This window comes from Stigmatopora argus, chromosome 9, assembly GCF_051989625.1.
Source record: "Stigmatopora argus isolate UIUO_Sarg chromosome 9, RoL_Sarg_1.0, whole genome shotgun sequence".
NCBI classification, from domain to species: Eukaryota; Metazoa; Chordata; class Actinopteri; order Syngnathiformes; family Syngnathidae; genus Stigmatopora; species Stigmatopora argus.
Genome location: NC_135395.1, coordinates 17,039,125 through 17,055,826, shown reverse-complemented (window position 1 = coordinate 17,055,826; position 16,702 = coordinate 17,039,125). Strand labels below are relative to the sequence as shown.

Sequence of the window (16,702 nt, the reverse complement as noted above, 5' to 3'; positions counted from 1 at the left end):
CGGGTGACTTTTGACCCCTTGTTGTGGATAAAAATGTAAATATAACTCCTTGAAAAATCGGCAATTTAGCTATTTCCGGGTTACGTCTCATGCGTCACCTGTGATAGGTGGAGTTTATGATTTTGAATCCAATCACCAATCAGGGATGACGGGAATTCGCGGTTTCTTCAGTTTTATTGTTTATACACACTGCGAAACAAAGTGACAACTAAACCGATTGAACTCCAATTCATCGGGTCAAAACAGCAATATATTCAGTCAACGCGTTAGTTCGTTAGCTGTAGTGTGTTCACCTCACTCGTCGTCGCACCCCGTATTATTTTTTATCTTTTAAAAGATTAGGGTTCCAACAATGCCGATGGTTTTGCGACCCAGAAAATCAATGCACTTTGCTGAGGCAGCAGACGAGGAGGAGAGCGAAACGGTAGAAAAAACATCCGAGGTGAGGAGGAAGTCCTTCGGCCGCCTACAGGAGAAGGAGAGACCAACGTACGCAGTGAGTAAAATTACTCAAGTTTTCCGCTTCCCTTCCAAATCGACTTCACAATGAGCCACGTATTTCCTCGTTGACGCGCCCGGTAGCATCGCTAGCCGATTTTGCCGGAAATTAAAAGGCAAAAAAAAGAGGAGTAGGAGGAACAAACGGTTTATTATCTTATTTATCCACGAATTGCATTTGCTGATCGTCACCAGCTTTGTATTGTTGACTGTGAAGCACGCGCAAGTTGCCGCGTCATGGTAGGTCTTTCATTCTTTGCACGTTTTTTTTTAAACGTGGCTAGGATGACTCGTTGCCTGAGCGAGTTATCGTCGATGCATTCATTGTTTGATGTGTTTTTTGGTCTTGTTGACCCTCTGACCCCTTTGTTTGTTTGTTTTTTTGCCTTAGGATTCAGAGGACTCCGACTCTGACATTGTACAAAGTGTAGAGATGGAAAGATCGCAGACTGATGGGGAAGAAGAGACGGATGACACGGTATTGTTGCATTTAACTGGAATACAAACATCCTGAGGCGGCCTGGTGAAAGGTGTGGTTAGCGCGTCGCCCTCACAGCTCTGGGGTCCTGGGTTCAAATCCAGGTCACCTCCATCTGTGTGGAGTTTGCATGTTCTCCATGTTAACAATTGTGTTGACAACAGAAAATAGCCTTTTTGGACCACTTTCATGTGAAGGTAGGGGCGGCCCGGTGATGAGTGGTTAGCGCGTCGACCGCACAGTGGGAGTCCTGGGTTCAAATCCACCTGTGTGGAGTTTGCATTTCCCCCCCCCGGGCCTGTGTGGGTTTCCTCTGGGTACTCCGGTTTCCTCCCACATTCCAAAAACATGCCTGGTAGGCTGATTGGACACTCTTAATTTGATCCTAAAACAGAAAGTCAGCCCTCATAATTTACTTTCCCGGGCCACACAAAATGATGCGGCGGGCCAGATTTAGCCCCCAGGCCGCCACTTTGACACATGTGTTCTACATCATAGTAGAGCAACCCTAGAATCCGTCGTCCCCTACGAACCGGTTAAAACAACCCTTTTCCAAAGAGAATTCCCCTTAATTGCGAAAATGGTCGCCACTCAATATATTGATTTCCAAAAGCCTAAACACAGCCTTCTCATAGTCCCCCCCCCCCACATTTTCTGTGTCCTCTTTAGGGTCTGAAGCATTGCAGCATTCTGCTGGAACGCCTCGGGGATAAGGCTGCCAGAAGAGAATTTGAGGAGAGAGAAGACACGAGCCGCAAAAGTGCAAAGCTTGCGTCCCGCATCCCGACTATCCTGAAGCGGCCTGTCATTGCGAGCCCCGAACTGCCCTTCTCCAAAAAAGATCCTTCGGCGGGTGCGCAGCCTTCAAGCGCAGACACGTTACGATCCAAATTACCCGAGGCTCGTGAAAAAGCTTACCCCCCGCCAACAGTTCGCACGCCAAGAATTGGTTCTGAGGGCCTCGGCTCGTTGAGCGGCACAGAAATGGCTACAGGAAGTGCCCCCAAACACCCAGGATGGTCTGAGGGACTGGAATCCGGTCTAATCGTTAACCCCAGGCCTGCCCTGAGAGCAGAGGAGAAGCTCGATAAAGAGGACGACATGTGTCAATACACCACTGTTGACGGTTCCTTGTGTCACAATCCTTTTGCGGACCTAGTCAGTCATAATCCAACCGAGGAAGAAGAGCAACAGGCGCCTTGTTTTACGATAAAGAATGTGGAAATGCTCAAAAAGCTCCCTTGCATACCCGATGCAATCCAAACTGAGGCTATCATGAACGAAAAGGCACCATGGGAGAGTGAAGACCCCAACGCGGTCGAGTTCAGGAGCTTCAAAGGTTTATCGGACTTGGATAGCGAGGATGACCTGGCGATGGGTGACTGCGGCGATATGATGATGAAGAAGAAGATTGAGAAGCAAGCGGGCAAAATAGACAGTGAGGCTGACAATGTGGCTGTAAAGGAAGATGCCGAAATTCACGACAGGTCAGCCGATCCAGTGGAGAAGAGCGAAGAGCAGCCTGCCGAAGCTCAGTTGACCAAGTCAGTAAAAGTGAGTTTGCTAGCTGTTTAGCTTGACCTTATAAGAGTGACACATTCACATTTTTTTGCCTGGGTTGACCATTAGAAAAGTTTCGATACTGATATTTGATCACAAATGTATTGATACCCGATTTTGCGGTGGGACTATGACAGAAGAAATCTGTTGTCATTTGGTGAATCAGATTTTTCCAATAGAAATCACAGGGGAAGTTAATCTTGTTTGAACCGCATTTAATGTTAGTCTACTGTGCAAAGGTTTACAGAGCCAAGGGCAAAATTGTCTTGTGATCGTTGAAGTTTTTTCCCCGCACCCTTCAGAAATAGCTTAGGAACGCTAACACATTCCCAAGATGGTTTTCATTCTTATAGCTAAGCTGTTGTGGATTTCCAACTCTGTGTTGGCAGGGATCCGGATGCGGCAGTCTCCTCGTTCGCCTGTTGCTGCCGGCGACGTTGTTGCTCCTCGGGCTGCACGCATGGCGCTTCGGCATTCCCGTGTCAGTCAGCCAGCTCGCTGCTCATATGGAACTCCACTGGTTGGAGGGCATGCGCCCCATCACTGACAAATGTAGCAGAGACTGCAGGTGGGGAATTTGGATTGTTCTCTTTTTTTACGACGGGAATATCTCGTCTTAACTCGTTTACAACCATTAACGGCAATAAGCCTTTAGTCCATTTGGATATGGAAGGATGATTGAAAGATCAAACTCAAACCTGATCATTTAAAGTAAGCCATTCCAAGTAGCACACAAATTTTACATTTATAAACATTAGGATTGAAAATGACTCAAAACAACAACAATTTAATAAATTAACACGCTTTTTATGAGCCGAATCGTTTTAAAATCCGCCTATAATAAGACTTTTAAAACTACATATTGGGGGAGCAATAAGTGCAACAAATAAGTTCTACATCAATAACAGAAAAAAATGTTTATTGCAAAAAAAATTGGAATTCTGTTATACATTCACTCGGAGCTGTGGTGGTAGTAGCATACGACTAGATAGAGCTGTAGTAGTACTAGTAGTCGTCATAGTAGCAGTATTAATAGACGTCGTAGTAGTAGTCAGTCGTAATAGACGTCGTCGTAGTAATCATAGTAGCAGTAGTAGTCAGTAGTAGTTTTCAGAAAATTGTCTAAAAAAAAAAGTCTGAGTTGCGCCTGATAATGCGGAAAATATGGTAGTTCACTGAGATTTTCACCTAGAGGTTTGATTTGGAACGATGTGACCAAAAATATGCAATCAATTGGTCAGATCCAATATCAATACTGAGTGTATAGTGGATTGGGACATTACTAGTGAATCCTACATAAATGTGTGGGCTGATAGTGAGTGAGTTTAAGATCATAACATTTGGACTTGTCTACGTTTAGAGTTCATCTGGTAGAGAGTATCCCCCAAGGTCTGTACCCATCCAGCCCCTCACCCCAGCAGAGTACAGCAGCCAACTGGCTCAGGCTTCTGGACAAGGCCAACAGCTCGGTCAACATCGCCGCTTTCTACGTGTCGCTGCGGAGCAACCTTTCAGAGTTTGCCCAAACGGACGATGCTCAGGTAAGACGAGAATATCTCATCTTAACTCATTTACAACCATTAATAGCGATAAGCGTTTAATCCATTTGGAAATGAAAGGTTGATTAGAAGATCAAATGCAAACCTGATCATTTAATGTCAGCCATTCCGAATAAAGCATTCATTTTACATTGATAAACATTAGCATTAAAAATGATACAAAGATGCAACCATTTTAGAAAAATCATAAAGGGGCAATTTAGTGTCCAATCAGCCTAGCATGCATGTTTTTGGAATGTGGGAGGAAACCGGAGTACCCGGAGGAAACCCACACAGGCCCGGGGAGAACATGCAATCTCCACATAGGTGGACCTGACCTGGATTTGAACCCTGGACCCCAGAGATGTGAGGCCGACGCACTGACCACTCGCACCACCGGGCCGCCCGGGTTGTTATACATCCACTAAATAGAGCTGTAGTAGTAGTGATGGTGGTGGGTTGTGTTATCGATCCACTAGATCACATGTGTCAAAGTGGTGGCCCGGGGGCCAAATCTGGCCCGCCGCATCATTTTGTGTGGCCCGGGAAAGTAAATCATGAGTGCCGACTTTCTGTTTTAGGATCAAATTAAAATGAAGAGTATAGATGTATATTACATTTCCTGATTTTCCCCCTTTTAAATCAATAATTGTCATTTTTTAATCATTTTTTTCTGTTTTCCCCTTTTTTTTAATCTAAAAATACATTTAAAAAAAGCTAAAATAAACATTGTTTTAGATCTATAAAAAACTGAGGCTTTTAATCCAGTTCTTTGAATCCATTTATATAAAAAAATCTAAATATTATATCTAAAATGGTCCGGCCCACGTGAAATCAAGTTGACGTTAGAGCGGCCCGCGAACCAACCCGAGTCTGACACCCTTGCACTAGATAGAGCTGTAGTGGTGGTAGTGGGTTGTGTTATAGATCCACTGGTTCATTATCATGTGACAGTCAGCCCCGCTCTCCTGTCCAATGTTGTGAATGTGTGTGTGTGTGTTTTTTTTAGGGCAGGAAGGTGTTTGAGCAATTGAAGCAGCTCCCGTCCAAACGCGTGAAGCTCAAGATTGCCGTGAACGGCCCTCAAAGTGTGACTGAAGACACAAAAGAATTGGCTGCAGCAGGTATATCATGTTATTATCAAATTTTTATCGCAATAACAAAATCCCCCCTAGTGCTCCAACAGAAAGTCATACCTGTCAACCTCTGCCGATAACTGCCCTTATAAATGATTATGATTCCCCTTACAAACCCCCAAAAAACCTTACAAACACCGTACGAGTCGTACGGCGTTTGTAAGGTTTTTGGGGGGTTTGTTGTCACTGTGTTCACCCAAATCATAATGGTTTAATTTTCATAAACAATAATTAATCAAATGCTACTTTTCAGGTGCCAATATCAGGGAGGTGGATCTGACGTCTTTAACGAGAGGCATCTTGCACACCAAGCTGTTGGTGATTGACAAGAAGCACTTTTACTTAGGTAGTGCCAACATGGACTGGCGTTCTTTGACTCAGGTAAAAGTGAAAAACTTGGATTATTGCATACCTGTCAACCTCTGCCGATAACTGCCCTTATAAACCATTATGATTCCCCTTACAAACCCCCAAAAAACCTTACAAACACCGTACGACTCGTACCAATGCGTGTTACTTATACAAGCCTTAAACATACAAATGCACTTATATAAACCTTCAATATACTTATATAGGCCTTAAACATAAATTATAATACAAAATATAGCACTGAATCAACTTACAAACAAATTCAACTTATGAACAATCGCTCGGAACCTAACTCGTTCGTAAGTAGGGGAGCGTCTGTATTCTAATGTGAAGGTAATTGCAAAAAAGTGCCATTAATCCCACAAATCGATTAATCGTTGAATGAATTGTTCAAGGAGTGGATCGAGCAAATTATCGTTAGTTGCGGCTCTAGTCCAAATGGAATTATATCTGTGGCGTTTGTGCACAGGTGAAGGAAGTGGGCGTGGCCGTGGAGGACTGCACCTGCCTGGCTCAAGACGCCGCTCGCATTTTTGAAATGTACTGGAGCCTCAACGGGTCCTTGCCTCTGTATTGGCCTGCTCGTTTTACCGCCCTGTCCAGCTCCAAGCATCCTCTGCAGCTCAACATCAACGGAGTCGCCGCCCGAGTGTATTTGTCGGTGAGTATAAACATCACTTTAAAACTCATTCCCAAAAGATCCGTCACCACTCGGCTCGTGTGTCCGCGTAGAGCGCCCCTCCGCAGATCTCGGCGCGAGGACGCTCGGATGACCTGGCCACCATCTTGTCCGTCATTGACGACGCCCGGGACTTTGTTTTCATCTCCGTCATGGACTACCTTCCGCTGTCAGAGTTCACCGAGCCACTCAGGTGAATTTAAGACACGGGTGTCACACTCAAAGCTTGTCTTTTGGCGGGGGCGCGCAAAAGTAAATGGTGTGTTTTGACTATTTCACACTGAAAAGTAATTGAAATACGATTTATGTTGTCCAAGATTTTTAAAAAGGTGCATTTTTTTTTAACAATTTAGGGGAAACGCTTCAATTATTTGTTTAATTTAAAAACCTTTTCAATATGGACAGGTTGCCATCAGTAGCATTGAAATGTATTCCAAAGCAATCCTTCCAGTTTAAATCAATTGAACATCAATCTTCAGTGGCTGGCAATGAATTAATATCCCAGCCAATCGCAGGGCACAATGAAATAAACAATCACCCACGCTTAAAATCACATCGAAACCAGACTACCCATGCCATAGTCAAGTGAAAGAACTACCGCCCTAACAGAACCGAGTTAAATATCATGAAAGTGGAAAAAAAGTCAACCTAATTGTTAAAGTTAAAATGGAATTAATCTTTAAGTTAGTTTGTTCATCACAATGCATAATATTGCCTATGCATGAAAGTGAAAAAAGTCAACCTAATTGTTAAAGTTAAAATGGAATTAATCTTTAAGTTTGTTTGTTCATCACAATGCATAATATTGCCTATGAAAACCCTTATTTGTTGATGTATTGATACATATAGTTCACCACTGATTGTCTCACCGTCGCTGTCCTGTTCTCAGGTTCTGGCCCGCCATCGATTCCGCTCTGCGCGCTGCATCCTGTACCCGAGGCGTGAAAATCCGTCTCCTGGTCAGCTGCTGGGAGCACTCGCCCGCCGCCATGTTCACCTTTCTGCAATCACTGCTGGTTCTTAACCGGCCTTCCACTAAGTGTGACGTTGAAGTGGTGTGTAGTCAAATCAAATCTTACAGAAAACCACCACCGATTTTCTCTTTCCGACACGGACATTCAAATTATCGCTTCTTAAGTTGAAACTTTTTGTGTTTCTACGCAGAAAATTTTCACAGTTCCTTCGACAGCAGAACAGATGAAGATCCCCTTTGCCCGAGTCAACCACGCCAAGTACATGGTCACAGACAGAGTTCTTTATATTGGTCAGTGTTGGTTCTACTTTTAATGCAGACATTCCTGCGGATTACATTAGCAAAACATTTTTCCACGCATAGGCACATCCAACTGGTCGGAGAATTACTTCACCCAGACGGCGGGAGTGGGTTTGGTGGTGAACCAGACCGACTCCGAGGTCAAACCGGGCCATCGGACTCTGCAGAGCCAAGCGGAAGAACTCTTCCTCCGAGATTGGAGGTCCCATTACTCGAGCTCGCTCTCAACCGCCGACGTTCGAGTCTGCCCTCGCAAATCGCTTTGACAAGCTTAAATTTGGATTTGTACATTTTGCTTATTTTATTTTCTGGAGAAATTTGTATATTTTTGGCTAATCCCCCAACCCTTGCTTAAGTAAGTCCTGGTTAAAAACTTTGTTTGCACATATCCTGATGGAGCTGATAATGCATTAAAGAAATTGATAAAGGGCATTTCTCATCTCACTTGATCAAACAATGTCATGCGTAATAAATGAAAAAGAATATTTTAATGAAAACAACACATTTTGGTTTCAATTCCAAAATATGACCGAATAAAGCACATTTTATATAAAGCACATCTAATATACAAGTTGACAGGACATCCAAGTTTTCCTCACTGTTTAGTACTCTGCATGATACAGCCCCAGTAGTGCATGTCACTAATTTAAAATGTCCATTCCACATCTAATCTCCATGCAACAGAAAAAGCTGGCCAATTGAAAGGATGAATCTTGGTTATTGTCCTATTTTTTTTTCATTCCATGGAAAGCTGGACACTGTCTGCTTGGCTCTGTTGCTGATCATATTTTCTGGCTAAAACAAAGTACAGGGCATTAGGTTAGGACGTATCTGAAATTTTATATCGCAAGACAATTTAACTGAGAATGAAAACTTGGTAACTACCTATGGAATACATTTCCAATTGTTGTCTCAGGCGGACTTTCTGCAGGCTGTCGTAGAAGTTGGGCTCCGGGTTGCTTCCAATGGTGGGAGGCAGGGAGAAGATTCGCATTATCTTCCGTTTATTTCTGCAAAACATAAGATTTTAAAAAATTAACATTTGGTTGCAGCACTGAAGAAAATGGTCTTACATTCATTAAAGAGCTTAATATACTCAGTTGACCAAAGAGGTTAATATGCTCAGTTGACCAAAGATCTTAATATGCTCAGTTGGCCAGAATATCACAATAAAAGTAACTTTACAGGGGGTTTGACAATGTGTCAGGGTTGTCCAAACTATTCCACAAAGGGCCGCAGTGGGTGCGGGTTTTCATTCCAACCCATCAAGAGGACACCTTTTCACCAATCTGGTGTCCTACAAGTGCAATCAGTGGATTGCAGTCAGGTGCTTCTTGTTTTCTGCAGAAATCTCATTGGTCAAAGTGCCTGGGCTGGATCGGTTGGAACAAAAACCTGCACCCACAGCGGCCCTCGAGGACCGGTTTGGCCACCCCTGAGTAAGTAACAGTAACTTTATAGCACGATTCTTCATTATCGTTTATTTGATCGCCCTTTCCACTTGGTATAAAATTCGCTTCCATATTTCTTTTATGAATTCAGATTACATTAGGCAAAGATTGGTTTTATAATTATTGAAATTATAAACACTCAGATTAATCATTTACATCGCAGGGGGCAGTAGCATGATTGTCATGTTTAACGTTAAAACCAGGAATGTTATTCTTATTTAAAAATTCCTTCAAAAGTACAGTATTACAGTGAACACGGCACGAGCTTTAAAAAAAATGGATATATGTATTTAAAAAATGTGCCACTCACTTTCTGGCGTACATGAGCAGGCCGAAGCTAACCAGGATAACCAGCAGGTAAACATTGGTCGCCTCATTCCAAGCTTCGTGAACAGTATAGTCGATAGACTCGGGCTCATTTTCTAAAAGGCCATGAGCCCCCATTCCAACACCAAGTAAGCGTTCCAATAGATGATGAATTATACTGATAACATAGAATACTGGTACAATGAATTATTTATGTGTATGCTACTAGCTAGCATGGCGTGATTGTGATGCATCTCAGTGTATATACTGCGCGAGACCCTGCTTGCTGCTATTCGATTGGCTGCTGCACTCGAAGAGGCGAGTAAGTTCTAGTAAAGCGTGAATTACTCGGATGCAGCAGCCAATAATATTGAAACAGTAGCCTCCCTTGTAGCCAATCATATTGTAGCATGGTGCCTAGAACAAAGGTGGGAGTTCAGAGAGACACTTGTCGTAGAAAGATGACGTCAGATATCATTACTAATAGTACTAATAACCCTTCACTTTGCCGTGGAATCGTTGGACAACACATTTTATACTACATGTACCTCATTCGTGATCAAGTAATTTCATTGCAAAAGAAAGTGGCTAAACATTTTAGGGTCACAAAATAAAGTCCAAAGCGGAATCAGAATAACTGACATTCTGTTTTTGAAATTTTAATGTCATAATCAGCAAAACTTTATTTACAACTTCCTTGCATCACAGTGTGACTTATTTTCTTCTCAAAATTATCTCTTTTTTGCCAAAATAGAATTTTAACTACAACACTACAGAGTACCTGCTTTGAAATCAATGACTGCGATTTAAAAATCAACTGAGGTGGGAACTAAAGCTCAAGTGTATCATTAAGTACAGTATCAAGGCTGCAGAGTAGTTGATCAAATCACAGCGGAGAGAACTAACAGGTTGTAATTCACAATTCTGTCAAGATTTGTACATCAGTTAATGTTAAATGTCATAAACCAGGGTAGCCATGTAGCCATAAACACAACAACCCGTGAGAAGACCATTCATTCATTCATTCATCCGTGCATGGCTGAATTACATTCGGAGTGCTATCAGGATAGGAATAGGTTTAAACCAACAAAACAAACAAATTAATCTAAATATGATTAAAATATTGCGAAACTTTTCATAGCATGACTACTTCAATACACACGAAAAAAAACATTGAATTAATTTTTTATCACTTGGGATAAACTGGAAACAAGCAATTATTTACAGCATACATACATTTTTTGGGGGGCAGCGGGTGGTTCGGGGGGGAAAAAAAAAGGAACAATGCTGAAGGTTACTGAGTTATATAGACGAGGTGCGGGCTTTGACATGCAATGTTTTCAGTGCTCCCTTTAAGCCTTGACAGCAGAGTCCCTGACCAAAAGGACAAAGCGGCGCAACCTGGCAACCCAGCCGGAACCTCATTTAGCAGCGAGTTTGCTTAGCGCAGCCAAATTTACCTTCTATGATGTCCAAGCTTTTACACGATTACAGCTGCCGAATTTAAAGTTACAGTACTTACAAAAAATCCGGGTGAGGTTGGGGCATTGAGTGAAATTTCAGGATGAACCCGAAATGCACTATAACATGATAAGAGCAAAGTCAAGAGGTGGTGTCAGCCCACACTAAACTAAGCATGCTAAGCTTTTTAGGATGGCGGGAGCAAGCGTAGAGGGAGCACTGATCGGTTCACTGGTGTCACATGAGTACGTCCAGGTCGTCGCTGTGGTCGTCCTCCTCGGTCACCCGCAGCGACAGCACTTCCTCGTTGAGGAACAAGCCGCTCAGACGCTCTTTTCGGGCCTGACGCTGCTCCTTTAACTGACGCTTGCGGAGGGCTTTCTGCTGGAGCTTGCGTTGCTTGGAACGTTTCTACAACGTGGAGAAAGTTATGAGTGAGGGTTAGCAGAAAAAAAAAATGGAATCGCCCATTATGAATGGTCTTACTTTAGAATCTCGGATACGTTCTGCAGCACTGGAAAGATTGCCGTCGCTGTGGGCTCTGCTGATGTTAGCAACGCTGCTTCCACTGCAAGCTGAAGCTGTTCCACCTAGAGCGCACCATGATGGTAAAAGTATATCATTAAGATAGTAAGCAAGGATGTCTTGATCACTTACAGCACTTTTGCATGTGAGTCCAAGTCATCTGATTTTGATCTGCCAATAGCAGAGCCCTAATTCGATATCCAGGAAATGTATGAAGGATTTAAAAAAAAAATAATCTCACACTAAAGTTTATTGTTTCCCCAATTTCTACAAAGCCATCCCAATAAAAGAGCCGTGTCAATGGGCTGTTAAGACAGCAGTACTTTTTTGCGGTCATTGGACATTTTCTTTGTTCTGCAAAGTTTGTTTCAGTAGAGTAAACATGAATATATCACGTTTGCAATATTCAATACTGCCATAGCCCACCTAATGAAATTAATTAGATCATGAAGTGGTTTCGTAACGTGATGTTTTTCGTAAATAGTCACATTTTACATCTGAAAGGCATTTTTGAGGATCGTGGAATGAGTTAAAGAATTTAAGGATTAAGTACAGCTGTACTTACAAAAAGTTATGGAACCAATACATTTCATAAGTAGAAGTACAACTTTATATTATAGGGGTGGCGAACATGTGGCTCTTGAGCCACATGCAGCTTCCGGCTAAAATGAATGCGGCACTTCGGTTCTTATATTTTGTATATACTGTGGCTCTTCGTCTCGTTACATTTTCCAAACCCTTTGAGCCCATTTTGATCACGTGATTAGATCGGAGACATCCCTAGTAACCAAGTAAAAAAAAAAATCTTCTTTTTCCTACCTGCAACAGAGTTGGAGGCCGCAGAGCTGGTGGAGGAGCTGGCCGAACTCACCATGCTGGCGTTGCTGCTGCTAGCGCCGCTGATGCCGCCTGTGCTGGCGCTGCTGTGGCTGCTTCTCTTCCAACCCTCCCTTATGCTGCTGGCCCTCTGCCTCGGCCCGTGCTCTCTGATGTAGCTCCGTACCTGGAGACGGTAAATACACGCATTATTCACAGTTTTCTTACACCATAATCAAATGTGAGAATTTTTACAAGGGAAATTGACATGTAGATTTTTTTGCAAAATGAATCTCAACTCTGTCCATCGTGTTTTGCTATTCTTTTTAACCTACTGATATGCTTTTATCTTCCTAAGGTCAGTTAGAACAACAATAAATAGCTGTTCAAATATGACCCTTTAAAAAATGGTTGCAATGTCGCTGAAAATAATAACAGCACAAACATGAAGAGAAGTTACTTTTAGCTTCAAGATTTGTACTTTTTTTTTTTAGTACCATCTGTATTCTCTCTTCCAATTGGTAGATTAGGTCATTCAATCGTTAATAATAGTTTGGCAATTCAATCAAATAATAGCTAAGAAACAAACAAAAACATCAATTGCACAAATATAAAATGATTTTTTTGCGGGGGGCAGTGTCACGTGGCCCACCTGCTTGAGTTTCTCATCGGTAAGACAGTTAAGCTCAATGATGAACTCGCTATCCGTGGGGGAGATATGAGCACACGGGTCGATGATCTTAATGATGTCCAGTTGCTCTCGCAGACCCATCTCCGTGCTGACCTTACGACTCAGGTACTCGATGTACTCCACCTGAAAGAAAAAAAATGGCGGTTATTGTTTATAATCGCCGTTGTCATGTTAAAACTGCCAGGGTTCACGAGCATTACTTGTTCATCATTAGTCATAGCGCTCCATGGCAGCTCATCCAGGTTGCGGTGAGGGTGTGGCTTAGGCTTCCTCTTGGGAACCAAACAAGGTGAATTCGGGACACTCGGAATGATGTCGGATAGGACGTCGCTGTTGCTAGTGATGTCACTCCCTGGCAACTGTGAGACAAATGGAGAATACGTGGAGTTTAACAAAACGCACAGAGCTCCATAATGGCAAAACACGGTATACAATCTCAATTTATTGTTTTAACTGTTTGTACTATTTATCCACCACGGGTTTGGGACATGTGGTATCGGTATCCTTTTTTTCATCATAAATGATGCGGTAGCACTGTATGGCATCATTCAATTGATTTGCAAACTTTGTGCAACGTTCAATATTTGGGTCCTGCTGCTCGATCTTTCTGTTTATAAATGGTACTGACGGTCGAACGATTCAAGTTGTATGACCGTGCAACGCTCACCACTCTCACGCGCATCAAGCCATATTGAATAATGGATGCACGAGATATTTCATGATAACAATGAAAAAGGTTCTTTGCGCACTGGCGATACGTCACGCACTTAAGCAACAAAATCGAACTTACGAACATTTTTCGACATAAACGCAATTTGCAGACATGTTCGTATGTACCGTTGTTCGTAAGTCGTATGTTCGTAAATAGGGGAGCGTCTGTACAGATGAGAGAAGTACCCATTACCATACATAGCCATAACTTAATAACTGGTGACCACAGAAAAATATTTAAGCAACCCAAAAGAACACTAACAATGTAAAATTAACTGATTTCTTAACATAGTGCAATGTTTTGCGAGGGGGGGAAAAAGGGTTTACAGAGTGTTTTTGTTCTTTTTCTTTACATGACAAACCCACCTGCCACTCAAACTCGCTGTCAGACCAATCCCAGTATGTGCTGATAGAGGAGGAAACATCACTGCAAACGCTTCCCTCGGGAAAGAAATCCAAGGGTGTCAGCTCCTGGTCATCAAGGAGGGAGTAGCAGTCATCCTGGTCACCCACGGACACGGACGAGAAGAGCTCCTCGCTGCATTCGGAGCTGGCCACGCTCGTGCCGCGAGACGTGAGGTTCCACCTGGAGAGCAACAAGACGAGGAATTCATTGACGCATTCAAAATTGGACTTGGAATGGAATACGGCTGAAATTCTGGATTTTTTTCTTGCCCTCCTAGTTCAGGTCGGATCAATTCTAAATGAGAGGCTTCCTTGTCGACTGATGGTTTTGGACTGTGAAACAACAAGGCCGCAACAACTCATCGATAAAATAATGAAATATGTTGCCAACAAATTTGATCATCAATTCTTGTTGTCAACTATTTGCATAGGGAGGAATCAAGATAGAGGAATGGGTGGTACACACTTGTCCAGTAGGTGGCAGTAAGCACCTAATTGTTGCTTCCAATCTGCCATTATTCAAAATGTGTAATGTGTAAAGTTGATGATCTAGATACTAGAAGATGTAGATCAGTGTTTCACGTAATGCACTTTTTTTCCACAGAGTTTATGTTTGAAGTTATTTTTTACAATTGGTGCTCCATTCTTGGTGTCAAGAAAACTGGTATTTTCGTTTAAAGAATATATAGAAGTACTTGACAATTCATATCAGCACTTTGCTTACAGAGACAAATGTCATGTGGCAGCACTTTGTAAATTTGAATTTGCATGATTTTTACTGAGATTTGTTTTCATTTCATACTTGTAACCTTTATTGAACTAAACACTTGAACGGTTGCGATAAAATATACATTTTGAAGGAAGTAGTCATTCATGTTTACTTAAAATATGCCTAAAACAACTGAATTTGTTTTATTACTATTCATTATTTCTGATTACCATTTGTGAAAATAATTTAAAAAATGCCATTCATCATCTTAATCAATTCACCATTGAATAAACCGTCTAATAATTCGTCAATAAGGTAAATTATCGGTAATTGCAGCTCTAATTTTAGACAGTCTACTTCCCTTGTTACCTAACTACGATCGCCTGAGCCTGACTTTTCCATCGCTGGGATTAACGGATTAACGCACTGTTTTGACGGCGTAATAATTACCACGCTGTAATCTATTTAGATAGTAGAACTTATTTAAACATAAACAGCTAATAACCTTAAAAGGTCAGGGTGAAGAGACTAAAGTTTATTTCAGCAATAACTGTAAATTCACTGAACTATTGAATATTTGTTCAGTGTTTCCTTTGTGTCTCAGGGTGTCTACAAATCTTCATGCATTTCGGAAAATATTGTCCTCGCCTGTTGCCGTGGAAGCGACGCAGGGGGTCCGTCCTGTGACAGGATGAGAGCTGACAGCTGAAATCACTAACATCAAGGGTTCCCACATCACTGAGATTGGCTCTTTGGGAGAGGAGGGGGAAAGGCTCCTCTGGTGCCAGAAACTTCTCATACAGAGAATCCGACATGATGTACAGGAGCCTGAAAAAAATATATATATATTAGAAACAGACAAATGCACTGGTAACCAAACAGCTCAACAACGAGGTCAACAGTATTTGTTTTATTTGATTAAAACTGCAGTCATCACCAGACTGATAACAGAAAATTTACTATTGTTACAGGAAGAAATGAATGGGCTGTTGTAACAAATGAACAATGTCAGATGTCAACATTCGGTCAAGGCTGCGGTCATCAAAAACAATAGTTGTGCAAACAAGTGTAGTAATTTCTGTGTGACTACAGACTAAAGCACAGACTTGTCACAGCCACTACTGTAGTGATAATTTTCATGATTAATTGCTAGATATCAGCTCTCAAGAGGTAATTCTATCATTCGATTTTTCTAAATATAATGCCAGGTGGGCGGCCTGGCGGGCAAGTGTTTAGCACATTGGCCTCACAGTTTTGAGGTCCTGGGTTTCGAATCCAGGTGCGTCCACCTGTGGGGAGTTTGCCTGTTCTCCCTGGGCCTGCGTGGGATTTCTCTGGGTACTCCGGTTTCCTCCCACATTCAAAAAAATGAATGGTAGGGTGATTGGACACTGATTTGTCCCTAGGTAGGTGTGATTGTGATCTGTCTGTCACCTTGTGCCCTGCGATCGGCTGGCCACCGCTTCAGGGTATGCTCACTTCCGGCACAAAGTCAGCTGGGTTAGGCTCCAGCACCCCCCGCGACCCTTGTGAGTTAAAGGGGATCAGAAAATGAATGAATGATGCCAGGTTCAGTATGCTTAGTATTATGAAGCATTTTAAATAATCAATGTCTTTCCCATTTATACACCAACATGGAATTTCACACCCAATGGTTACAAATGACCTATTAAGCCAAATGATTAGAAGACTAGGCAGACAGAAAACTGGGAAATCCGTTGCCGTGCACTACATAAGACAAAGATACAAAAAAATAATCAATCGAGTAGTTTATGTTAAATTATTGTTGTCATCAGTAGCTTCCAACGGAGCGCTTGGCTCTAATTGTTAGCTTGTTGCTATTGCTAAATGCCAACGGGGCGTTGACAAAAGCCGTGAAATTACACCAAAGTGATTTCCCAAAACAAAAAGTTGCCACAAACACATTAAATACAACTTAAATCGGTGAGATGAGATAATAAAACGTTAAACACTGACCGATTGTCGTTTAAAGTCTCCGATTTCGCGCAGCCTCCATTTGCAAATCCTTGCCAGCGAATCGACAACGGGAGAAGCGATTTATCGCGAGATTTGACGCGTGGGGACCAAATCACGTG

At 42.3% G+C, this 16,702-nt stretch overlaps 3 protein-coding genes across 5 annotated transcripts; 1 reads left to right on the top strand and 2 right to left on the bottom strand.

Moving 5' to 3' along the window:
* The first annotated feature begins 148 nt into the window (after positions 1 to 148).
* On the top strand, positions 149 to 7,961 carry LOC144082197 (5'-3' exonuclease PLD3-like). 2 transcript variants are annotated; one of them, XM_077609150.1, is made up of 12 exons: positions 149 to 496; positions 890 to 976; positions 1,646 to 2,530; positions 2,926 to 3,104; positions 3,897 to 4,077; positions 5,084 to 5,198; positions 5,464 to 5,591; positions 6,049 to 6,240; positions 6,312 to 6,451; positions 7,148 to 7,313; positions 7,423 to 7,522; positions 7,595 to 7,961. In XM_077609150.1, exons 1-12 carry the CDS (start codon positions 353 to 355, stop codon positions 7,795 to 7,797), a joined length of 2,520 nt encoding a protein of 839 aa, XP_077465276.1. In that variant the 5' UTR covers positions 149 to 352; the 3' UTR covers positions 7,798 to 7,961. The 2 variants fall into 2 exon arrangements, with proteins under 2 accessions (XP_077465276.1, XP_077465277.1); XM_077609151.1 differs by lacking the exon at positions 149 to 496 and adding an exon at positions 516 to 738.
* Positions 7,962 to 8,000: 39 nt separating this feature from the next.
* LOC144082201 (small integral membrane protein 19-like) lies at positions 8,001 to 9,597 on the bottom strand. Its single transcript, XM_077609155.1, has 3 exons — positions 9,293 to 9,597; positions 8,417 to 8,541; positions 8,001 to 8,326 (listed from the first exon to the last, which is right to left on the bottom strand). The coding sequence occupies exons 1-3, from the start codon at positions 9,424 to 9,426 to the stop codon at positions 8,268 to 8,270; spliced, it is 318 nt and encodes a 105-aa protein (XP_077465281.1). The 5' UTR covers positions 9,427 to 9,597; the 3' UTR covers positions 8,001 to 8,267.
* A 334-nt stretch (positions 9,598 to 9,931) lies between these two features.
* LOC144082857 (protein FAM199X-like) lies at positions 9,932 to 16,695 on the bottom strand. Of its 2 annotated transcripts, none has more exons than XM_077610312.1 (8): positions 16,584 to 16,695; positions 15,255 to 15,434; positions 13,859 to 14,078; positions 12,982 to 13,140; positions 12,743 to 12,904; positions 12,094 to 12,277; positions 11,236 to 11,339; positions 9,932 to 11,160 (listed from the first exon to the last, which is right to left on the bottom strand). In XM_077610312.1, the coding sequence occupies exons 2-8, from the start codon at positions 15,419 to 15,421 to the stop codon at positions 10,987 to 10,989; spliced, it is 1,170 nt and encodes a 389-aa protein (XP_077466438.1). In that variant the 5' UTR covers positions 15,422 to 15,434; positions 16,584 to 16,695; the 3' UTR covers positions 9,932 to 10,986. The 2 variants fall into 2 exon arrangements, with proteins under 2 accessions (XP_077466438.1, XP_077466439.1); XM_077610313.1 differs by having other exon boundaries at positions 15,255 to 15,431; positions 16,581 to 16,641.
* Between the last annotated feature and the right edge of the window lie 7 nt (positions 16,696 to 16,702).